Source organism: Pipistrellus kuhlii, unplaced genomic scaffold (genome assembly GCF_014108245.1).
Source record: "Pipistrellus kuhlii isolate mPipKuh1 unplaced genomic scaffold, mPipKuh1.p scaffold_m20_p_1, whole genome shotgun sequence".
Classification (NCBI taxonomy): Eukaryota; Metazoa; Chordata; class Mammalia; order Chiroptera; family Vespertilionidae; genus Pipistrellus; species Pipistrellus kuhlii.
Window position 1 is genome coordinate 168410239 of NW_023425404.1, and position 25208 is coordinate 168435446.

The 25208-nt window shown below is 36.8% G+C and overlaps 1 protein-coding gene across 1 annotated transcript; it reads left to right on the plus strand.

Moving 5' to 3' along the window:
* The first annotated feature begins 2726 nt into the window (after window positions 1–2726).
* On the plus strand, window positions 2727–25208 carry PDCL2 (phosducin like 2). The gene is made up of 6 exons (XM_036415879.2): window positions 2727–2942; window positions 8167–8287; window positions 8875–8965; window positions 13948–14091; window positions 22193–22401; window positions 25016–25208. The coding sequence occupies exons 1-6, from the start codon at window positions 2937–2939 to the stop codon at window positions 25171–25173; spliced, it is 729 nt and encodes a 242-aa protein (XP_036271772.1). The 5' UTR covers window positions 2727–2936; the 3' UTR covers window positions 25174–25208.

Consider the following 25208-nt stretch of genomic DNA (forward strand, 5'->3'; position numbering starts at 1 on the left):
TGGATTTTGGCAGTAACAAATTCACCAGCTCTTATAAATACCAGAATGCCCAATAGCTAACAATCTTAGACTATGAATACCAAATAAACCTGCTGGAGGAATACCAACTAAGCCTATTGGGGAATTTGGCCATAATCCGTCCAACAGTCCAATAAGCAAGTTCTGACTTATATTATGTAAAATTGACATCTTATTGCTACAAACATATCGAGGGACTAGCTTTTTCTACCAACTAGTAGTATTCACTTTATCTTAATATAAGTTATTTATCTTGCAACATCTAAAAGGCAACCAGTCTTGTCCATTATCAGAAAAAAAACAGTCTTCCTAGTAGAGGATCATGAATATACTGTTAGAACTTTTTACATCAAATAGTGCTTGGTGGACACAGAATTAACCTCAGATAGATGTTGAGATTATCTCCCTTCAAGTTCCCTTGAGTTTTTCCTTTTTGAAACCTGACTCTTGCATAACCACCAACTCCAACAAGCGGGTCGCTGGCTGATGATGGAAGGGTGGCTCTGACTAGGCAGGATTAGGAATTATATTCATCAGAGCAGAGTATCTTGGTTAATGTTGACCACTGACTTTAGTTTAAATTATACCTTAAACTAGTAAAGTCCCTGAATTTCACTTCTCAATCTGTGTGAAGAACACAGGTAAAGAACGGAGCAGAATAGGACCAAAGGTACATTCATCTTTGAAAATTGATTTGCTTTGACGAGCTGGGGACTTGAAAGTGGAGAGGGCCTCCTGCTGTAAAGCAACAGGTGCATAGGTAGTGCTATGCATAGTAACCAACAAGCATGGATTTCGGATTGTTAAAATAAGAAAACGGAGTGGGCCCTAGCTGGTTTGGCTCAGTGGATAGAGCGCCAGCCTGGGGACTGAAGGGTCCTGGGTTCCATTCCGGTCAAGCCACATGCTAGGTTGCCTATTTGATCCCCAGCAGTGAACATGCAGGAGGCAGCCGATCAATGATTCTCTCTCAACATGATGTTTCTATCTCTCCCTCTCCCTTCCTCTCTGAAATCAATAAAAAATATATTTTAGGAAAAAAAAAGGGGGGGGGGGGGAAGTCCCATTAGTTTCCAGGGACTCTCAGAAATCCAGAGACTTGGGCCATTTACATGTTTTAGGGCTCACATGATATGAAGGTAAGAAGAAATGCCAAAACATAGTTACAAAAATTGTGGGATGCTTTAAAATATTTTATATTTAACACATTTATATCTTATATACAAACACCACAAAACACATAGGCTGCAGGGAGTATGGCGCTTTTATTAAGTAACAACTGAGCACTGCAGATGTTAAACTACCCCAGTGTGTCCTTAAAAACATCTTTTTTTTTTTCTTTTCTCCAAATCTTATCAGACTCTCTCTGTGACCATCCTATATAATAAAGATGTAACATGCAAATGGTTGTTACGCTGTGATAACCTCAAATGTTTATCCCATGATCCTGGCAGCTCCTAGTAAACATTTTCTTCTTAAAAAAATATATATTTTATTGATTTTTTTACAGATAGGAAGAGAGAGGGATAGAGAGTTGAAACATTGATGAAAGAGAAACATCGGCCGAAACCGGTTTGGCTCAGTGGTAGAGCATCGGTCTGCGGACTGAAGGGTCCCGGGTTCGATTCCGGTCAAGGGCATGTACCTTGGTTGCGGGCACATCCCCGGTGGGGGGTGTGCAAGAGGCAGCTGGTCGATGTTTCTCTCATCGACGTTTCTGGCTCTCTATCTCTCTCCTTTCTTCTCTGTAAAAAAATCAATAAAAATATATTTTAAAAAAAGAAAGAAAGAAAGAGAAACATCGATCAGCTGCCTCTTGCACACCCCCCGGTGGGGATGTGCTCGCAACCAAGGTACATGACCGGAATCGAACCTGGGACCCTTCAGTCAGCAGGCCAATGCTCTCTATCTACTGAGCCAAACTGGTTTCGGCCCTAGTAAACATTTTCTTAACCTAAACACCAAGGAGCCCAAACTATCTAGGTTTCTTACCTAAAGCCAAACCTGTCTCCTAATCCTGTGCGTTTTTAAGATGGGGGGGGGGGGGGGGGGTTTAAGAGCCATTTGGGAATCTGATGAAAGCTCTGGTCCTTAACTCAGCACGCACCCTCTCCCCCAAATTGTACACATACCACAGGAAGTACAGTTGGGGCTTGGGGCTGGGTAGCCCCTAAAACCCATCCAACTACAGAGGCTGGGCTCTTCGCTAAGAAGGTCTCCTCTGAATGGTCCCTTCTCCAGGATGTTATTACTGCTCCATGAAGACATGGCTCAGGGATTGAAGGGTGTTGGAGGGCTCAGAAACAATGCCTAGCGGAAACCGTTTGGCTCAGCGGTTAGAGCGTGGGCCTGCGGACTGAAGGGTCCCAGGTTCGATTCCGGTCAAGGGCATGTACCTTGGTTGGGGGCACATCCCCAGTAGGAGGTGTGCAAGAGGTAGCTGATCGATGATTCTCTCTCATCGATGTTTCTAACTCTCTACCCCTCTCTCTTCCTCTCCCTCTCTCTTCCTCTCTATAAAAAAATCAATAAAATATATATTTTTTAAAAAAAAGAAAGAAACAATGCCTAGATCTGGGAACGGTGTGTAGACGGTGGGAGGGATGCAGCCCTCAGGACCACGTGCTGAACAGGGAAGGCACAGCCTGGGGTAAATAACCCCCAGCACCTGGTGCATCAGCGCTCACACCACCCCAGGCCACGCCTCCGCGTTGCCCGGCAACGCAGCCGCGCCAGCGGCACGTGAGCAACGAGTCCAAGCGCCCGGTCCCTCCCGCTGGGGCGGCGGTGGGAACCGCTGTCCCGGCTGCGCTGTGGACTCTCTTCGCCCCCAAACCCCCGAGGAGGCGTCTGAGCCCGGAGACGCCGTCACCTGAAGGTCCAGTGACGCTGTCGCCTGAAGGTCGAGGCTGAACGTCATGCAGGTCGGGGTCCCAGGGGATGCTGGCGGAGCTCCCCCCTGGGCCTGAGGCTGAGCCCCCCAGGGGAGGGCGGCCTCCGGGGCCGGGGCCTACGTTTGTTTTGGGGGAGAGCTGAATTCTGCGTGAGTCTCAAGATTTGAGAGACAATCACATTAACTCTAGGAAAGCATCATTCCTCCTCCCCTACTCCCCAAGATTTGTCGCTGGGGTTGGTTGGTTGAGATTGTGTTTCACATAGGAGTCTTGGAAATCTCACTGCCGCACGATTTCTGACTTAAGAAAGAGACCAGCAACTTTAGCCCAAGTGTAATTCAGTTTAAATATTCCGCCCCACTGCATTAACAAGCAAGCAGAACGGAAATACTGGTTGCATCTGTCTTGATAAAAGACCAGGTTCCCCTGAAGTTTCTCCTGCCTGGTCTCCAAAGCTCTGTTAGGCTTTCATTCATCCTTCAGGCTGCTCCTCTCTGCCTAAAGCCCCCTGATGGACCAGAAGCCTGTGCTCTTGGGTCTTTCTTAAAGTCAAATTCTCACTTTCTGACTTGGAGAAACAGCTTCTTCCCACCTGCCTCTCCAAATTAAAACTACTGCGATTTCTCCTGTTTTACATATTTAATTTTGGCATTCAGGTAGACCATGTAATTTACTAGGATATTTTAAACACAAACTACAGATACATTTAATTGGATAGCTCTTAGGTGTTAAATAAAGGTTTCTAGCAAGTACATTTTATCCAATGTATGAAGACATTTCTAGACACTGTAGTAAGTAACCCAAAAGGAAATTAAGAAAGTAATTCCATGTATGATCCCATCAAAAAAAAAAAAATAAAGTACTTAGGAATAAATGTAATCAATGAGACAAAAGAATTGTACGCTGACCACTACCAAACATTGCTAAAAAAGGAAGAAGACACTAATAACTAGAAAAACATCACACCTTTGTAAATTGGAAAACATAATATTGTTAAGATGTCAGAACTTCCCAAAGCAATCTACAAATCCAGTGTAATCTCTATCAAAATCCCAATAATAGTTTTTGTAAAACTAGAAAAACCCATCCTGAAATTCAGATGAAATCTTAAGAGACCCAAAATAGCCAAAACAGTCTTGAAAAAATGAACAAAGGCACACACTTTCTAATGTCAAATATACTACAAAGTTACAGTAATCAAAACAGTGTGGTTAAAAAAAATACAGTGTGGTAATGGCAGAAAGACCAATGGGTAAAACAATGCACAGAAAGAAGCCCTCACAAATAGAGCCAAACGATTTTCAATAACGGTGCAAGGATCATTTAAGTGAAAGGATAGTCTCTTGGACAAATGGTGTTGGGAAACCAATATTCATATGCAGAAGGATGAAGTTGGACTCCTAACTCAACATTATAAGCAAATATTAACTGAAAAAGGGCCAAAGACCTAGAAGTGAGAACTAAAACTGTAAGACACTTAGAAGAAAATATAGGGGGAAATTGCTATAATTAGATTGGCAATGGTTTCTTGAATAAGACAGCAAAAACACAGGCAATAAAATAAAAAAGTTAAATTAGATTCCATCAAAATTTAAACTTTTATGCACAAAAAATACTATTGATAGAATGAAAATGCAAACCACAGAGTGGGATAAAATGTTTTCAAAATATATATTTGATTAAAAAAAATTAATATCCAGAATACATAAAGAACTAATATTCAACATCAAAAAGATAAACCAATTAAAAATAAGCATATAAAAAGATGCTTCACATCTATGTCATCAGGAAAATGCAAATTCTAACAAGAGACCACTACACCTATTAAAATGGCCAAAACCTGGAACATTGACATTACCATGTGCTAAGGAGAATATGGAAGCATCAGGAACTCGTTCCCTTTCATTGCTGGTAGAAATGCAAAATGGCTCAGCCTTTGGAAGACAGTTTGGGCGTTTTTTACAAGACTTAACACATTCTTACCATTTGATCTAACAATCACATTCCTTGGTGTTTACTCAAAGGAGTTGAAAACTTACTGTCCACACAAAAACCTGCACACGGGTGTTTATAGCAGCTTTACATCATCATTGTCAAAACTTGGAAGCAACTAATATGTCTGTCAGTAAGGGAATGGATAAACATACTGTGGTACGTCCAGATAATGGAATATTGTTCAGCACTAAAAAGAAGTGATCAAGCCATGAAAAAGACATGGAGGAAAGTTAAATACACATTACCAAGTGAAAGAAGCCATTCTGTAAATGGAAAAATTATGGAGGCAGTTAAAGAGTTCAGTAGTTGCCAGTGCTCGGGTGGTGGAGGGATGAATAGGTGATGCATGTTTTAGTGTTCTAAATCACACTATTATGGCATAGTGATTGGCACGTGCCATCATGCATTTTTATCTAGACACATAGAGTGTACATCAAGAGTGCAGCATAGTGTACAGTATGGACTTTGAGTGATTAGGATATGTCAATGAAGTCTCATGAGGTGTAACGAATATGTCATTCTGGTAGAGGATGTTGCTAATGGGGGAGGCTATGCATGTGTGAGAACAGGATGCATATTAGAAATCTTGTACCTTCCCCTCAATTTTTCTATGAACCTAAAACTGCTAATAATAATAATAATAATGGTCCTAATAAAAATTGTTGCTGTTTTATTTTGGCTTTAAATGAAGAATTTGCTTAAACTCTGGTGGTGGATATTGATAATGGGGAGGCTATGCATTTGTGGGGCAGGAAGTATAGGGGAAATCTCTGTATCTTTCCCTCAATGTTGCTGTGAACCTAAAACTACCCTAAAAATATTAAGTCTTAATTTAAAATTTTAAATATATTGATAAAATGGACAAAGAATTTGAATAGACTCCTCTCCAAAGAAGATATACAATGGCTAATATATGCATAAAAAATGCTCAGTATCATTAATCATTATAAGAATGTAAATAAAAACCACAGTGAGAGACCACACTCATTCAAAAAACTATTATTGAAAACAGAAAATGACAAGTATTGATGAGAATATGGAGGAATTGGAACCCTTGTGCATTGCTGGTATGATTGTAAAACGGTGTAACTGCTATGGGAAACAGTCATTCCTTTAAAAATCATACATAGTATTATTATATGAACCAGCAATCCCACTCCTAGGTATATTCTCAAAAGAACTGAAAGCAGAAACTCAAAAGGATATTTTATGCATATGCTCATAGCAACATTATTCACATTAGCCAGGTGGAAACAGCCCAAATGTCCATCATTGGATGACTAGAAAAACAAGCTGTGGTGTGAACACACAATGGAATATTATTCAGCCCTAGAACAGAAGGAAATTTTGATAACATGCTTCAACATGGATGATCTTTGAAAAAATTATGTGAAGTGAAATAAGCTAGTAACAAAAGGATGAATATAGACATGTGCTGCAAAATGACCTTTTGGGTCAACAATGGACTGCATATATGATGGTGGTCACAGAAGATTATAATGGAGCTGAATTCCCTATAAGAAATGGAAAGATATGGTTCAAGAGGATTTTTTTTTTAATGAGAACAATATCTGGGAGCTTGGCAATAGATTTCCTCTCACTGCAGCTGTTTCGAGTGTGCAGTTTACATCCCAATCAAACACTGGCCTGTTTCAGCATGGAGGAGCCCATCTCCCTAGGACTGCATGTTCAGAGGGTGCTACAGTCCTCTCAGATCTAGTTGATGGTCTTCAGAGTACCCTGCTGTAATTCTTTGTTGAGGAACTAAAATCCTATACAAGGACACAGGTCCACAGGAACCATTATAAGTAGTAGGTGCCACTGTCTCTTTAGTACAAGCTTTCTGTAGTAGCGTGGAGCCAGCCTGTTCCTATACTTTGGAAATACTCTCAGATTGTACTGATGCAAAGCATGAGTTTCATTTCTCCCATCAATTCAATGCTAGAAAGAGCCCTTTTTACCAGGTGGGATCAGTGGAGCCAAAAACAAATTTCCAAAGTCAAACTATGGAGTCCTCAGTTCTACACCCTTTTCATGTTAAATGCTCTCTTAAAAAAAAAAAAAAAATGAATACCACAAACTTCATTAATCTGACTTCTGCTCCAACATGCCTAGCCAAAACCACATTGCCATGGCAATCCCTTATGCTCTGATTTCTTATTGCTCCTATTCCTCAGAGCACCATATGCTCCCTCCTGGCAGGCACTATTAAGGTAATGTAAACCTTAGCCAGCCAGTTTCTCTTAAATATTTCCAATCAGTCCAGCCCACACCCCTGTTCATGGAGCAGCTCTGGCAGCTTCAGTGTCCGCTTTCTGACCCTGTTGGGAGGAAGGAGGGGTGGGCTTGTGGGACAATGTTTATAAAATCTGCAGTAGTGTTCAGCAATGGCAAATTGCTTCATCAAAGCCAGCAAATGATAGAGAGTGCTGGCAAGATAGAAGTTACCAATCTCTGGAATTCACAGAAATGGCATTCCTTCACTTTTGCCATATTCCATTGGTTAACAGCGTGGCACTGTTCCCACCCATCATCAAGGAGAGGAGATTATTCAGGGATGTGAATAGCAGAAGGTGGAACTCATTCAGGTGATCTTCTTTGTGTGCCACAGTATTAACTCCCTTCTTTTGGAAATATCAGGAAAAAATGGATGGCAAACTAGAGAAACAATAGTTCATATATGATTGACAACTTCTGGAAAAGCAGGAAAATCAAATCCTAAATCATGAAGAAAAAAAGGCTAACTTTCATAGGAAGAAATTGTGATTAGACAGAAATGGAACTATAATAAGATTCCTGGCCTCTTCTAAGATTTAACCGGGAATATGGGTCCTAAGAAACTGCATAGCTGAAAAGAGAAGCCAGTTCACCTGGAGGTCTTGAATGTGAATGTAGAAATAGAAACAAAACAGTATTTGTTCATGGTGTGAATTGTTCACGGTGCTATATTCACCAGAGAATATTCCTTCACTTTTTGAGTTTACTTCATTAATATTTCAGGTGTGTTCTAAATTGTTGTTTGTTTGTTTTTATTAAATGCCTCAGTGTAATTTTGAGGGTAGAGAATGTATCCTGTTTATCAACGTATGTAGTTCCATTAGTTCTGGGAAATGGGAAAAAGTAGACCGCTTTGTTTTATTCTTTGAAACTAGTTATATGTTTACCTGTAGAGTTCATTGCACAGTTGGAAATGCTACATGTCAATTTTACACACAATAAAATACACAACTGTGTTAATAGATTTTCTATTTTTACCTAGGATCCAAATGAAGATACAGAATGGAATGAAATTTTGAGAGATTTTGGCATTCTTCCTCCAAAAGAAGAGCCAAAAGATGAAATTGAAGAAATGGTTTTACGTTTACAGAAAGAAGCAATGGGTATATTATAGTTGTGCATTTGGTGGGCTGGATGAAGGGGGTAATACAGTTATGTTAGAGATAGTGTATTTCATGAACTTCAAGGGGGAGAAGATATTAGAAATCATTTAATATGTGCCATTATACTTTTGTTGATACCTAAAATTCCTAATTCACGTGTTAAAAATTCACATGCTAGTTAATAACAGAGCTGAAATGTCCTAATATCTAACCTAGTGAGCTTTTTTTTTTTCTCTCTCCACCATATTTTTTTACCTTGTGATTATCTTATATTTTGGTCATTCTATATAGTATATATTACTTGTCAAGATTTCCTGATACATGAGAAAATCTAAATTTCTGAGGTCTAATTTATTTTTACATCTACTTTTAAATGTAGTCTGGTAGTTCTGTGACTCTGAGGGAGTAATAATATTTAAACAAAACTAAAGCAATCAATCACAAAATAGCTTTATATATTGCAAACACTGCAACATTAAAACAGTTTTGACCTTGATTTATCTAAGATATCTTTTTTCTAGATATGTGACTATAAAATAAAATTAATATTTAAACAACTCAACTGCCTTCAATTTATATTGTTTTAGTTAAACCATATGAAAAGATGACTCTTGCACAGTTGAAAGAGGCTGAAGATGAATTTGATGATGAAGATATGAAAGCTATTGAAACATATAGGTACAGTGATGATTCATTGGGGTAATTTATGAGTTTTGGAATGAAGAATTGTAAAAATGAAACTAAGATAAAGCCCTATTTTGTCTGCAAAATAGATTAAAAAATAACAAAACTAATTTTTAAGATTTTAAAACTAACTAACTTATATAAATTGGAATTTTTCCTGAAATTCATTTGCCTTTGCTTAAATTAAAAACTATTCAATAATGTACCATAGGACTTCATCAAATGATATATGAGTAAAGTGGAAAATATCAATAAGCAGCCAATAAATAGAGGGCTGTGATATTCCTTCTATCATGATGTCTGCCAATGATTTCTATAATTTAATAACTAATTGCCAGTCATGAATTCTCTCGGAAATTAGAGTAGGTACATATATTACCCAACTTTTCTTGATACTAAAAACAGACAGATTATTAAAATGTTATGCCAGAGGAAGATATCACTTATGAATGCAGACACAAAAATTTAAAATATTTGCAAATTAATCTAGCAATTTTTAAAATAGAATAATGAACTTTGGACAAGTAGTCCTAGGAATGCAAGGTTGTTTTAACATTAAAAAAATAACAACAACAAAAAAAGAAACCACACACAGTAAATTGTGTTAAAAGCAGCAATGTCAAGTCACCATGAACATACCTGGCACTCATAAAAATTGAACTAGTGTTCCTTGGAAAACTGCTTTATTCCACGATGTGAGTTGTGAAAGTACAATATAAGTCTTGAGTGTCTTATTGTGCCAGCAAGTAAAGAAGTGCTAAAGAAAAAGTTTAAGGCATAGAAGCCAAACTAAAAGATCTCTCGCCGGGACCGGTTTGGCTCAATGGATAGAGCGCCGGCTTGGGGACTAAAGGGCCCCGGGTTCGATTCCGGTCAAGGGCATGTACCTTGGTTGCGGGCATATCCCCAGTAGAGGGTGTGCAAGAGGCAGCTAATCGATGACTCTCTCTCATCAATGTTTCTAACTCTCTATCTCTCTCCCTTCCTCTCTGTACAAAAATCAATAAAAAAAATATATTAAAAAAAAAAAGATCTCTCAATGATGATAGTTGCAACAAAAAGATATATTAGATTATAAAATAATGAAATAAATACCCATCAGTTCATAATAATATAATTACTTGAATGCATGAACAAATTCAAAAGAAATAACACTTCTCCCTCACTAAAAAATTCCAAATAATAAGTGTATATGGAATGAGGAAAATAGAAAAATCACCATCAGATCACCATAGCAATAATTCTCGGTGAGCAAGATCTGCTGATAGATGCTAAAATGAGTGGATGAAATTTTAAGTAGAAGCAAGGTATTTCCATAATCTCAAAGTATCTCTCCCTCCAAATACTATAACTATAAGGAAATAGTAAGTTTACAATGTAGAGTTTTGGCAGACTCCATCTTATGGAAATGATCAAGGTTAAAATCACCAATAATACATGTTGACATTAAGTAACTTGATATGCTGAAGATGACAGAGCACCTCTGCGGTGTCCTTTTTAATAATCATTCAATCTAATAAGAATACATCAGAAACCAAAATTTGAGGAACTTTCAAAAAACTGACCAAATTAATGTCAAGAAAGATGGCAAAATAGAAAACTCCAGAAATCAATCTCTTTACCTAGACAATAGACAACAGTTGCATTGGCTGAAAATGTCTGAAGTGACAGCTTTGGAACTCTGGAGTCTATTTGGACACTTGCAGCTTCCATAAAACTTGGCTGGTAAATTGCAATTGGTAGTGGCCGATTTCAGTCCTTAGTTGGTAATAGCTATCCATCTCTCACCCTCTAGTTCCAGGGCAGGCTGCTGTTTGGACAGCAACCTTTATTTCTGGTAAAGCTTGCTGGAGCAGGGTGGGCAATAAGGACCTTGTGTTCTGATTGTGGAGTGCTGCTTCTGAATGCAGAGGTACAGGCACAGAGTATGGGTATCATTGTGTCAACCCCATTGGCTCAGGAGGATTCCAGAGCATTTAAGGGAGCCAAATCCATTTTTTATGGACATTAAAAAACAACCTATATGTAAGGGGGAATTTAAATGCCTTGGAAAAGATGAAGGCTCACAGAAGACGTTGTGGTTTCATCTCAGGCTGATCCCTGGAGAGAGACACTTTACAATAATAATAAAACAAACCATGGGAAAGGAGGAGAATCTGATTTCCAGAGTTATAACATATGAATCAAATGTTCAGTTTCAACAAAAGAATCACAAAGAAATGGGAATGTGCGGCCCATTCAAGCTGTCTTCCGAAAGCTGTACCATTTTGCATTCCTACCACCAGTGAATGAGAGTTCCCGCTGCTTCACATCCTCTCTGGCTTTCGGCGGTGTCAGTGTTCCAGATTTTGGCCATTCTCTTAGGGGTGTAGTGGTTTCTTGATTTATTTGCCTTTTCCTAAGACATAGATGTGGAGCACCCTTTCATAGGCTTATTTGTCATCTCTTTATCTTCTTTGGTGAAGTGTCTATTAGGCCTCTGGCCCGTTTTCATTTTCAGATTGTTTTCTTATTGTTGCATTTTTGAGTTTTCCTGTAGTAAGGATAACAGTCCCTTTTCAGATGTGTCTTTTGTCATTTTCTCTCAGTAACTGCTAAGGAGTTAGGTTCCTAGAAAGAACAGTTGTTACAGCAGTTTTCTGATCCCCAGAGGAATTAGATTCTAGGGCACAATCGGAACAGTAGTTCCAAATTTCTCAAGTTTCTGGATTGCAGCAGAGAAACCTGTTCCATTGGCAGACCAATTTTGCAATGCTGCTCAGGGAGTCATTTTGATGGCCCAGTTTAGAGCCGCCTCCTTTCCACTGAGTTTGTGAATCACTTAATTTCACAGGTAAGCTTCTTGCTGCTTAAAATACCTAGGACTTTCTTCAACTGAGTCCCATCTGATGTGTTGTTGGGTGTAAAATGCAGGTTACTGAGCACTAAGTCACTTCCTGATGGCAAAGCTAACCCAGGTCTTTCTGTCTCTCCCTGCCTGATTCCATTGAAATAACAAAGAACAATGAGGAAGAGAGGTGGAATAGGGGAGAAGGAAGAGATATAGTTAAGTAGGAAACACAAACTTTTTGAAATTTTTAAAAGATACTAAGCCAGTGAGATCAAACTGAGGAATTTGATATTAAATACCCAGTGCCAACAAAAAATCGGGTCCCAAAAGATCTTTGGAGTAACTAAATTTAGAATATCTGGGTCAGTAGCGGGAAAGTGGAAGGACTTCGGTTTGAAAATTTGTGAGAGGGGCCCTCCCTTCAGGGGTGTCGGTATTCTTGGCATTCTCCTCTAGGCTTCATTTCGCTTGGATTACTTGTTATGTAGTGTGGTTTCACCTAACATGTTTCTAATTAGTAAAATAAGGACGGAGTGTTTTAAAATATACCCAGGATTTTGTATCTATTCATGTAGAGTGAAGCCAACAGATGAGGAGATAATTGCCATTGGGAAGAGTTTTTACTCAAGAGTTCTCAAGAACAGGGGGCATGCCCCACAGTACAAGGCCACACAGGGAAGCACTGGAGTTGGTTGAGAGGCAGGAGTGGAGGGATAACAGGGGCACCAGCCTTCACTATGGTTTCCATGGCAAAGACAAGCGAAGCAGGGTAAGCACATTTAGGATTGGCTAGTTTGAATACCCTTGGCAGGCTGTGGGCTAAGGTGCTGCCTCTAGTTATCTGGTATCTGGCCCAGGGATAATTAGGTCAGATGGGTAGTGGCTCAGTTTAATAAAAGAGGTGATTGAGGGATTGGGCTCTGGACTGGTTGGTTTGCATTTGAGGAATTTGCTTTCCAGCAGGAGGTTGCTATCTTTCAGAATTAACTAGACCTGGGAAGGGCAGTCTGTCCAGGATAAGGCGAGAATACAGAAAACAAGAAAATACAATTAATACACAGAAAGAAGGGAAGAAAGTATTCCCAAGATAACTTAGGGATATAGAATTGGTAACTTTTAAGACATTTGCATCAGAAAACATTTAGATCTGCTTCATGAATCCAAGCATTCAACAACTGAATCAGAGTATGTAAATCTTGAGAATTGATTAAGAAAGCTTTAAGGCTCCCTCTGGATGAATAACTAGGTAACATGGAATGCTCACTGTGTGCTAGGCACCATCCTAAGGCATTTACCTGTATTATAATATTTCATTCAATTCCCAACAACCCCGTGCAAGTACCCGTAGGTATTAGTATTATTCTCATTACAAAAGCTTAGAGAAATCAAATAACTTGCCCAAATTCATGCTGCTAGTAACTAGGAACTGGTATTTAAACCCAGCCTAGTCTCACCGTAGAGTTCAAACTCATCATTCTTTATCACTTCTCTACCTGCAATAAATTTTATAACAAGTAATTGTATGTATTCACAAAGGCTTTAGACTGAAGGTCAGTTTAGCATGATAGTTGAGAGTACATAAATGGGGATAATAATAATATTAACTTCAAATAGTTTTTTGCAAGGTAAGTTAACTTAATGCACTTAAAATAGTGCCTGGCAACATAATAAGCACTCCATAAATGTTAGCCATTGTTATGATTATTATATACAAGTATTTAACCTGTATAGGAGAATTTGTTGGTTCGGTATCTAAATAAACTCTCTATAGCTATGTTTAAGACCTAATCTTAAATAAAAATAAATTTAGAAGTAGCTAACTTCTTACTTGCAATACCAATGACAACACAGATTTCCATATAAACAGATACATTTGCATTATAACACCATTAATAGTTACTCTAATTTTTAAAGTGTTTGATTTGCATTATAACACCATTAATAGTTACTCTAATTTTTAAAGTGTCTGAATTACCATACACTGGTATAAAATTATTTTAATAGTTATTTCTATATAAATTACTGGTTTTGACCAATAATTACTGGTTTTGACTAGCATTACATTCATTACCCTAAATTGTTACTATAGATGGAAATGACCTTAAGAATATACAGTTTTATTATGTAATTTTATTTTTTTAACTAGAGAAAAGCGGTTACAGGAATGGAAAGCTCTTAAGAAAAAACAAAAATTTGGGGAGTTACTAGAAATTTCTGGAAATCAATATGTGAATGAAGTCACAAATGCAGACAAAGATGTATGGGTTATAATTCATCTGTACAGGTCAAGGTAATTACCTTTTTTGTAAAATATTAATATACTAATGTTTTAAAATATGTATCACTAGTTTTAAGGGTTTATAAAGCATATAACAAAGACTACTCACAAAAGGACATACATGTATTTACACATACATATATGTATAGAGTCATTGGCTGTAGGGATTAAATTAGGTGAACTTGTCATACTTTTTAGGAAAAAAAAAGCATTCTTTAGCAGTTAATTTAAATAAAACTTATGGAAAATTTCAAACATATAGAATTGATATAAGGATAAAATAAACTCCCTAAATATTGGCCAGGTAGATTCAATAGTTAACATTTTGCCATATTTGTATCATTTGTGTGTATTTACAGAAACATTTAAAAGTAAGTTATACACACCATGACACTTTTAAGTACTTTAGCATGCATTTTCAAAACATAAGGGCATTTTTCTCTATACCACAATTCCATTTTCTCACCTAGCAAAATTAACAATAATTTCTAACAGTGTCTAATACCCAAATACTCAAATTCTCCCAACTGACTTAAAAATGTCTTTTATAAATACATATATTTTTAATTGAATCCAGCCAAGGCTCAGGCAGTGCATTTGAATATACCATATCTCTTGTCTCTTTTAACAGAACAATTTCCTTGCATGTCCCTGTTCCCCCCAGTTAATTTTAGAGTACCTAGCTGTACTAAGTATAATCCATATGCGCGCCCTTCCCCCTATTCCCCCATCTCACCAGCCTGGAATAATGATAATGGGAAGAGTGAACTTTCCCCAGATCTGTGCCAAAGAGGAGCTACAAACTCCCAGCTTCACAAATCTCTCATAGAAACAGCACCTCTAATGTTAGGCCCCAAGCCCTCTGTGTGGGCTCTAATCCGATCCAGGAATGGAGGCCGTGGCAGTAGCCCTTGTTGTCCTTATTTCATTCTCTGAATAAAAAGCATCTTCTTTCTTCAGGTCCTCAGAGAAATTCTATAAAGAGCAAATTAGAGCCCTGCTGTTTATCAGCTCACCAGCTCCTCAGACAATTTTTGATAGGAATCATGCCCCATAAAAGAAGATATAATTTTACCTTTACTAACATGGTTGGTAAATAATTTTTTAATAGTTTTAAATAATAATTTCCCATTTATCCTATTCCACTTATCTGGCTAACCTAATTTGGAGATTTGCTGATGTGGGTTCTTCACAAATAAGTATATGAAATAACAACATTTACAGTACTAAGATTTGTGTGTCATAAGTGTTAATGTTTCTCCTGAGACCCATTATGATAAGCAGAATAGATATTGGTTCTGAATTACCATACACTGGTATAAAAATATTTTAATAGTTATTTCTATATAAATTACTGGTTTTGACCAATAATTTTCAAAAACTCATAGAAGAGGTTGAAATAGTTTTAGTGTCAGGTTTTTCAAATTGCCATGTGCTTTGATGAACTTAAAGTGTAAGGATCCATTTTTATATTTTAAGTATTTGTGAGCTCAGAAGGTTCTTTTGGGCAATCTAATAAAGTTATATAAAATATTCGTTTTCTTGACATTAAGAAAATGCATTCATGTGTCAGTATAAAACATAAGAAAATTCTATATAATAAAAGCCTAATATGCTAAGTGCTCGGTCATCCGGTTGACTGTTCAGCCAATCAAAGTGTAATATGCTAATTATATGCTAAGGCCACTCAACCAGTCACTATGACATGCACTGACCATCAGGGGACAGATGCACAATGCAGGAGCTGCCCCTTAGTGGTCAGTGCACTACCACAGGGGAAGTGTCTCTCAGCCGGAAGCCAGGCACATGGCTGGTGAGCGTATTGGCTATGGCGGGAGCCTCTCCTGCTTCCTTGGCAGTGCTAAGGTTGTCCAGCTGTCGGCTTAGGCCTGGCAGGGAGTGGGCCTAAGCCATCAGTCAGACATCCCCTGAGGGCTCCTGGACTGAGAAAGGTGCAGGCTGGGTTGAGGGACCTCCCCACCCCCCACAAGTGCACAAATTTTGTGCACCAAGTTCCTAGTTAATTTATAATTAAATTTGTGAAATGGAAAAGATTTATCTGTGTTACAAATAATTCTTTATAAAGTCTAGTTATATTTACTCATATAATATAATATTCTTTTTAAAAGTATATTTTTATTGATTTCAGAGAGGAAGAGAGAGGAAGAGATAGAAACATCAGTGATGACAGAGATTCATTCATCAGCTGTCTCCTGCAGGCTCCCACCTGGGGATTGAGCCCGCCACCCGGGGAATGTGCCCTTGACTGGAATCAAGCCTGGGACCCTTCAGTCCACAGGCCAATGCTTTATCCACTGAGCCAAACCAGCTAGGGCATAATATTCTTTATAATAGTTATAGTTTAATATAATAAAATGAAGTATAACTATTAAGTTTGTATTTCTGCTGCCTTTTGTAATGATAGGAGGGTAAGCGTTTGTTTTTTAACTAGGTTCCTAAGTTTTACAATTTTAATAATTTTTGTCACTAAATTTCTAGAACTGGGCCCATTCTTTATCCAAGTGAAGACTCAGCCTACATAGAGTACCTTAGAGGGATCTAACTAACCTTGGGCCTGTGATCCTAGTGGCTCAGCTTAAAATTAGCTTTGCTTCTGATTTTATTAAATCTTACATCTGTGTCCAAGTTCTGATTTTGGTGGGGTGGGAGGAGGAAATTCTATATTATTCTTATACCTAATTGCATATTTTGAATCTCGCATACCATAACTATGCTCTTGTTTTCTGATGTTAGAGGTCTCCTTAATATTTTATAATTTTCATGGAGTTTAATTCTGGCCCAAATCCACGTTTGTTCCCCTACCGCTTGCTGTCATAACTGTCTTCAAGAAGCTACTTTCTCCTTGCACCACAGTCTGTTATGCCATACTCTCTTAATGTCATACTCTTCACTGCCACCACCAGTGCCCACCTGCCTTCCACCACTCACACCACTCACTCCATAAGTGTTTATTATACCACTGACTCAGCTCTCATGCTGATAATAATGAGAAAAATAACCTAAATTTGATATTAGTGGGTTAAGTTCATCTACTTGAGGAAAACTGAAACTTTTAAAGTCAATTTATGGCATTGTTTTGTTTGGAAAATTTAATTTAGGCAGTACATGCATTTCTAATGTTACTTTTAGTAGGCCACTCACTAAAATAAAGCATTGTCTACATTTGTAGCAGGTTATAATTATCAAAAGAATTCTGAAGTATAAATGAACATGTAGTCATTTAACTTGTTAGCTTCTTGCTCCATAAAATGATATATAACATCACTTATTTTAAGGGTATTTCTGAAGATTTTGTAGGTGTTGGAGATGCAAAGGTATATATAAGACATTTATTTCTGCCATTAAAGAAATTTCAGTATGCTAGAGAAGAGACAAATGTGGTAATAAAGTCTTTTGTGTGCTTTGATTAAATTCTAGGGTAGAGTGATGGCACTGAAGAGGGAGCAATTAAGTTCTACCCTGGTACTGTCCTCCACAAATGAGAAAAGATCCCTCAAGTTTACAGAGTTGGAGGAAGTAGACAGGCTGAATTGGGTAATTTAGGTGGAGGGTACAGATTGAACAAACGCACATAAAGAAGAGATATCATCTTGCTTTTGAGTGCGTTAAGTAATAGGATAGCGGGCAGAGAATAATGCTGGAGCGAGAGGCAGAATCCAGAGCATGGAGAACCTTGAAAGCTATACTGAGGAGCCCAGGCTTTATCATAATGGCAGTGAGAGCTGTTGAAGGATTTTAAGCTTGAGGGAAGGGCAGTTGTTACAGGAGGAGATTTTTATACTGAGCTCCCTTTGTCAGCAGGGTCAAGGATGAATTTGGAGAACCAAGCCTGGAAACAGACCATTTAGGGCAATCTGGCATAGCTCAGATAAGAAAAGGAGTGAGGCAGAGGAGACAGAGAGGAGAGGATGGGTATGATACGAGGAGGTAGAACCAATCTAATCAACATTAGATGTTGTAGAAGAAAGAGAGATTTTTGGCCAGGGTGCAAGACTTCAGAAATACAGAAGACAATGCATCATGGTGTAGTTTAGATGAAAAAAACTAAGGGGTACTCCAATGAGCAGCCCAGGGACCAGTATAAAGATTAGTAAATGGATGCATGTTTGTATATGTCAGATGAAGATAAAGATTTGTGTGTGTGTGTAATTCTCTGCTTTGACCTATTTTTTAATCTTGTGACCTCCACTCATTTCTCCCAACTTCCATCCTCCATTCTGGCAACTACCAATCTGTTTTTTGTATCTGTGAGCTGCTTTTTGTTGTTTTGTTTTTAGATTCCACATTTAAGAGAGATCTTAAGGTACTTGTCTGTCTTTCATATAGCAAAAAGCCCTCCAGGTTTGTCCATGTTGTTGCAAATGGAAATATTTCATTCTTTTTTTTATGGCTGTATATATCAAAGTTTCTTTATCTGTTCATGAACTGATGGACACTTAGGTTGTTTCTGTATCTTGGTTAGTGTAAATAATACTGCAATGAACATAGAGATACTTTAAAAAAAAAAAAAAAAAAAACTAGTGTTTTCATTTTCTCTAGTTAAAAACCCAGAAGTGGAATTGCTGAATCATATGTGGTTCTATACAAATTTTAGGATTATTTATTCTATTTCATTGATTTCCATTATCAGTTTGTGTTTTTGTTGCTTTTGCTTCTGGTTTCAGGTTAAAAAAATAATTGCCAGGACCTATGTCAAAGATCCTACTGCCTGTGTTTTCCTCTAAGAGTTTTATGGTTTCAGGTCCTATGTTCAAGTGTTTAATCCATGATGAGTTAATTTTTGTCTAAGGTATAAGATAGTGGTCAAATGTCATTCTTTTGCATATGGCTGTCCAGTTTTCCCAGCACTTTTTATTGAACAGATTGTCCTTTTCCCATTGTATATTCTTGGCTGGCTCTTTGTCATAAAATAATAGACCATATATGTATGGGTTTAATTCTGGGCTCTCTATTCCGTCCTATTGTGTCTGTTTTTATGCCAACACTACATTATTTTAATTACTATAGCTGTGTGGTATAGTTTTAAATCAGGGAGTGTGGTACCTCTTGCTTTGTTCTTTCTCAAGATTGCTTTGGCTATTCAGGTATTTTTTTGTAGTTCTATACAAATTTTAGGATTATTCTATTTCTTTGAAAAATGTCATTGGAATTTTGATAGGAATTGCATTGAATCTGTATATTGCTTTGGGTAGCATGGACATTTTAACAAAATTGATTTTTCCAAATCATTAGCATGGAATGTCTTTCCATTTATTTGCTTTTTTCTTTAATTAACTTCATTAATGTAGTTTTTAATATACAGGTCTTTTCCTCATTGGTTAAACTTATTTCTAGTTATTTTTTATGCAATTGTATAAGGGATTGTTTTCTTTATCTTTCTGATAGTTTGTTAGTGTATAGAAATGCAACATATTTTTATATATTGATTTTGTATCCTTAAACTTTACTGAATTTCTTTTTTAGTTCTAATAGTTTTTCGAGTCTTTTGGGTTTTCTACATATAATATCATATCATCTACAAGTAGTGACACTTCTGTTTCTTTCTTTCCATTTTGATTGCCTTCTATTTCTTTTTCTTGCCTAGTTGCTCTAGTTAGGACTTCTGATACTTTGTTGATTAAAAGTGATGAGAGTGGGCATCCTTGTCTTATTCCTGATCTTACAGCTTTCAGCTTTTCACCATTGAGTAGGATGTTAGCTGTGGGCTTGTCATATATTGCCTTTATAATGTTGACATACATTTTTTTCTGTACCCACTTTGTTGAAATTTGTGAAACAAGTTTAGTAAACATATATTGAGAATAATATATAAAATTCCTCTCCCAGATGTTGATTAGAACTTAGTGCATTTTCATTGATTTCCATTATTAGGATTTGTTTAAAGAGAGCAAGAACTCAAATGCATGCAAAGCTATTTGGGGAAATCTGTGTTTTTCTCTGATCATTCATATTTGTCTGGCCCACATCTAACCATCATTTTTTTCTTCGTGACTTTTATCAAGTTTCCTGAAGTATGCATTTGATTTTCACAAGAACTACAATGATTTTTCTTGTCCCACAAACAGGAAAAGCACACAAAAGTCTAGAAGAATCTTCATCTGCCTGGAGCATGCAGCATGCCCTGGCATGAGTCACTCAGTGAGTTTAGACTATGGGTGTGTTAGGTTTTAGGAGTTGAAAATACTAAAGGGAAATAGGATGCTTCTATGGTATCATGAAAGAGGCCAATTAAACGTTGAACTTTTTTTTTAAAAAAAAATATATTTTTTAAAGACATACAAAGGAAGTCCAAGAGAAAAAAAAACAATTTTGTCTGTTCAAAGGAGCTTTTCCTGATCAATACAGTTCACACTAATCGTTTTCTCATACACTATTTCAAATATACTTCATATTAATGATGGAGAAATGAGTATAAAACAAAAAGGAAGGCTACACTTCTAGCAATTTAAGTTTATTAAAAGAAAATAGAGACAAAAGATGAGATTTTTGTTTTAGTTAAGAGAGGAAGGGAAATGAAGTTCATTAACTGTTTATATCAAATTGGATAAGATTGCCCAGAGAATGTGTCTGAACTGATAAGAGGGTTCAGAACACAATCCCATGGAACATATATGTTTGAGGCATAGATAGGAGAAGGTAGTCAAAGAAATAAAAAGGAAATCAATAGAAAGTATTTCACAGGAGCCAAAATAAGAGGGCCTTTCAAGAATGGAGGTGAACAAAAAATACAGATTTTATTTTCTTTTTCATCTGGGCTGTGAACATAAGGAGAGAAAGTAGTTATTAGAAGGGGACAGGGAGTTATAAGGGAATTTTTAAAAATTTACTGACTTGAATGTGTTTATATAAAGTGGAGAAGAAAAGATTGAGAAAACAGGAAAGGAGGGAAGCAGAATAACAGAGAAAAGTTTCATAGGAAATGCAAGAAGTATGGAATAAATAGAGGACTAGCTTTGAAACATTTTAATAAAGCTATGAGTGAATGATAGACTGGGAGAAAAGAGATAAATGGAAGTAAAGGGAGATAAGTGATAAAACAGGAAAAAAAAATCACAGGATTTGGTTACACTTCCAATCAATTTTAAATTTCTAATGAGAAATAGTTCTGGGTTAAGGAGAACAGAATGTGGCATGGAGTGGGATGTCAAGGAAAAGTGTGGGTGATGTTTGTTAGAGTCAAGAAAAACAAGGACGTTGGAGATATAGAATTTTGGATTTGGATAATTTCAAGTGAAAATAAACCTGTGATGGTGACAAGAGTTGGAATTCCTTTGTTTCAACTCTGAACTGCCATGGGTTCCCTAAAAGAGTCAGTTTTTTCTCTCTGTTATCTATATATATAAAAAAGCCTAAGCAACCGAATGATAGGTCGACTGGTAACTATGACGCGCACTGACCACCAGGGGGCAGACACTCAATGCAGGAACTTACCCCTGGTGGTCAGTGTGCTCCCACAGTGGAAGCACAGCTGACTAACGGGTGCCAGACACCAGGCTCACAGCTGGCACGTGCAGCTAGGCGTCGCGAGCCTTTCCGGCCTCCACACCAGCACTACTGGGCGGCAGGCACAGTGGGGCCAGTGATGTGGCACCTGGTCCAGGCTTGGGCTCGGGCTCGGGCTCGGGCTCCGGCTTGGCTCCTCCCCAGCCACCTGCCGCTTTGTGCAATATATCTACTACATCCCTGCCCGGATCAGGCCCAAAACTGGCAGTCCAACATCCCTTGAGGGGTCCCAGATTGTGAGAGGGCACAGGCCAGGCTGAGGGACCCCACCGGTGCATAATCCGTGCACTGGGCCTCTAGTGCCTTATAAAGTAGGAACTAGCTTGATTAAACTGATGGAAGTCAGATGTGGTTAGCCTTAGTTAGGCATCAAATTCCCATGGTAGCTAGCTTTATTCCCAGGCTATAAAGGTGTTTGTAATAAAAATCGGAGGATTGAAGGTAACAATAAAGGACAATACTGATATGGGCTTATTAAAAGAATATCTAAATATATATTGTTGTTATGGAGATGTTTCACTTATTTTATTAGACTAAGATGAGTAGTTTGTTTTTTTAAAGATATTATATGTACTGTTTCTCTTTTTAGCATACCAATGTGTTTGCTGGTTAATCAGCATCTCAGTCTTCTAGCAAGAAAGTTCCCAGAAACTAAATTTGTTAAAGCCATCGTGAATAGCTGTATTCAACACTATCATGATAATTGTTTACCAACAATTTTTGTTTATAAAAACGGTCAGATAGAAGGCAAATTCATTGGAATTATAGAATGTGGAGGAATAAATCTCAAGATGGAAGGTAATTATATTATTTTTAAAATTTGTTTGAAAAAAAAAGAGATGAAACTTCACTAAATGAACAATATCATGAAGTTTATTTCCGTAAAACCTAAGATTGCCTTCCTTTTCTTCCAGTCTCTGCTTGTATTCCTCTAGACTAATTTTCTACAATAATACTCTTAGCATAACACCCAAGTCCTTAAGTCCTTATTGGTTCCTTGTCTCAAATAAGTTAAAAATTCGGAATCTTCTGCCTGCGAATTTCAGCCCACTTACCTAATGGTATTTCCCAATGCTTTTTAGTTTCTGCATAGCCAGGCTGGTCTTCAGCCACTACCTCAGACACACTCATTTGTTCCTTTATACTTTGTTTCATACTCCTTCCCTGTGCCCCAAATTACCTCCTCTTCTTTATTCTTGCCTCTAGAACCTCATATGTCTCCTAGTTTTCCATTTATCCGATGATATGATTTTGGACCAATTCATATCTGTCTTCCTTTTCTCTATTGAATTTCTATTGCATATATTCTCTATACAACTTACTTTTCACTTATCCATATACTATCTGATTTTGTTGGTTAATTCCCTTTGAATTTTGTCTCCCTAATAAGTATAAGGGCCATATATCCTATTATTTTCTTTTTCACAGTACATAACACAGGACTTGATATTTCTAACTTCTTTACTAACTTTTACTTCCTGACTTAGTTCTGAGGCCATATCCTTCATCAAGTCATCACTTGGAACTGTATTAATTTCATATTATACAAATCTTTTTTCTCTTACCATTGTGTTAAAGCCATTGTGAATAGTTGTTTTTAACAGCTAGTTTATCCACTCTTCAGTTCCCTTAAAACTGTTTTTGGCCTTACTGAATTATCCTCTATTCTTCTCCTAGTCTCTAGGACTCCCTTTGTTTTATCACCCTGTTTTTTTCCAGCTTGGACCTCATGTAGCATTTATCAGAATTTCCTTCCTTTTTAAGGCTGCATAATACTCTATTGTATTTTTATACCATATTTTGCTTACCCATTTATCTGTTGATGGACACTTGGGTTGCTTTTATCTTTTGGTTATTGAGAATGATGCTGCTATGAACATTATGTACAAATAATCAGTTTTAGTCTCTGTTTTCAATTCTTTGGGGCATATACTTGGAAGTAGAATTGTTGAGTCAAATAGTAATTCTTTTATAATTTTTTGAGCAACAGCATACTGTTTTTCATATTAGCTGCACCATTTTATACTCCCACCAACAGTGTACAAGAATTCCAATGTCCCACATTCTTACCAACACTTGCTATTTTCTAGTTTATTTGTTTATTTATTTATTTTTATTGTAGCCATCTTAATGTGTGTGAGGTATTTTTCCCACTTATTTTAAATGTTTCATATATTTTTTTATGGTTCAAAAATACTTCAGGTTTTTTTTTCTGACATATCTACTATTTGTTTATGTCTGAATCAATATAGCATGGTCTTAGCTTTATAACTATAGCTTTATAACAATCTAGTTGTCTCTAGTAGGGCATCTTTTTCAAAATTTCATATAAATGTTAGAATCAGGCAAGTTCTGGGAAAAAATCCTGTTGATTATTTATTATTTGTTGGAGACTTCATATCCTAATAACAGTGAATATTCCTATCCATGAATGAGATATCTCTTGTCAGTTATTTTGGTCTCTTATAATTTTCCTCATAAATATAATATGTATATATTATATATTGTAATGTAATATATTTTGTAATTTTCCTCATATGCTGTTCATCTGCTCAGTACTTAGGAATAAAATTGACAAAATGATGAATTTGAAGGAATGAGGGAGTTTGTGGTTATCAAGTCAATTTTTTTCAGTTTTTCTCTTGGATATATTTTGGTATTTTATATTTTGTTGAAATTTTCTCATAAAAGTTTTCAAAAGTATTGGCAATAGTTTTTTCATAAGTAGTCTCAGAGCTTTAAAATCTTTACTTTGTCCCATGTCAATTCTTGTTATTATTTCCCCTCCCCGCCCCCTTATCATCATTTTTGTGTAAGGTGTGTCTTTTAGACTTTTCAAGCCACCAGCTTTTTATTTTGTTGGTCACCTCTGCTTATTTGTTTTCCTACTTTTGTTGAGTGTTTTCTTTCTGATTTTCTTGGGTTTACTTTATTGTTCTTTTCCTAGCTTCTTGATTTGAACTTTCAAACAACTTATTTTTAATAATTTTAAAATAAAAATTTTAACAAAAATTTCTACCTTTAAGTATAAGTATGCTCTATTCAGTGCATATTTTGATATTGTAGTGCTTTCATTGTCATACAGTTCTAAAAATACCCTTTCCAATAGTATTTTGCTCTAGTTCTCAGGGATTTAAATGTGACCAAGCCTTCTGTACTTTGTCACAAAAAAGGGTTTTCCATGTGACTATTTTGGTGAGTGTCAATATAAGAATTTATGGTGTATCAATTCATTTTTAATTAAGATATATATATATATATATATATATATATATATATACACACACACATATTTGCTAAAACTATACCCTTTTCACATTAATTTTATTAGAATCAACTCTTCATATAGATGAGAAATTCTTTTCATTTTTCTAAGATTTTAATCTAATTTAATGATGGGTTATTATTGCAGAACTTGAATGGAAGTTAGCAGAAGTTGGAGCAATACAGACTGATTTGGAAGAAAATCCCAAAAAAGGCATTATAGATGTGATGGTATCTTCAATAAGAAACACTTCTATTTATGATGACAATGATAGTTCAAACAGTGATGATGACAATACCAAATAGAGGGAAATAGTTAATAAATAGATTTAAAGTGTTTA

What these genes read in the sequence shown, in the direction of transcription:
- PDCL2 (XM_036415879.2), top strand. An exon ending in AAAGCTATTGAAACATATAG is followed by an intron (nt 8,966 to 13,947) that starts GTACAGTGATGA and finishes TTTTTTAACTAG; the next exon opens with AGAAAAGCGGTTACAGGAAT. An exon ending in ATTCATCTGTACAGGTCAAG is followed by an intron (nt 14,092 to 22,192) that starts GTAATTACCTTT and finishes TTCTCTTTTTAG; the next exon opens with CATACCAATGTGTTTGCTGG.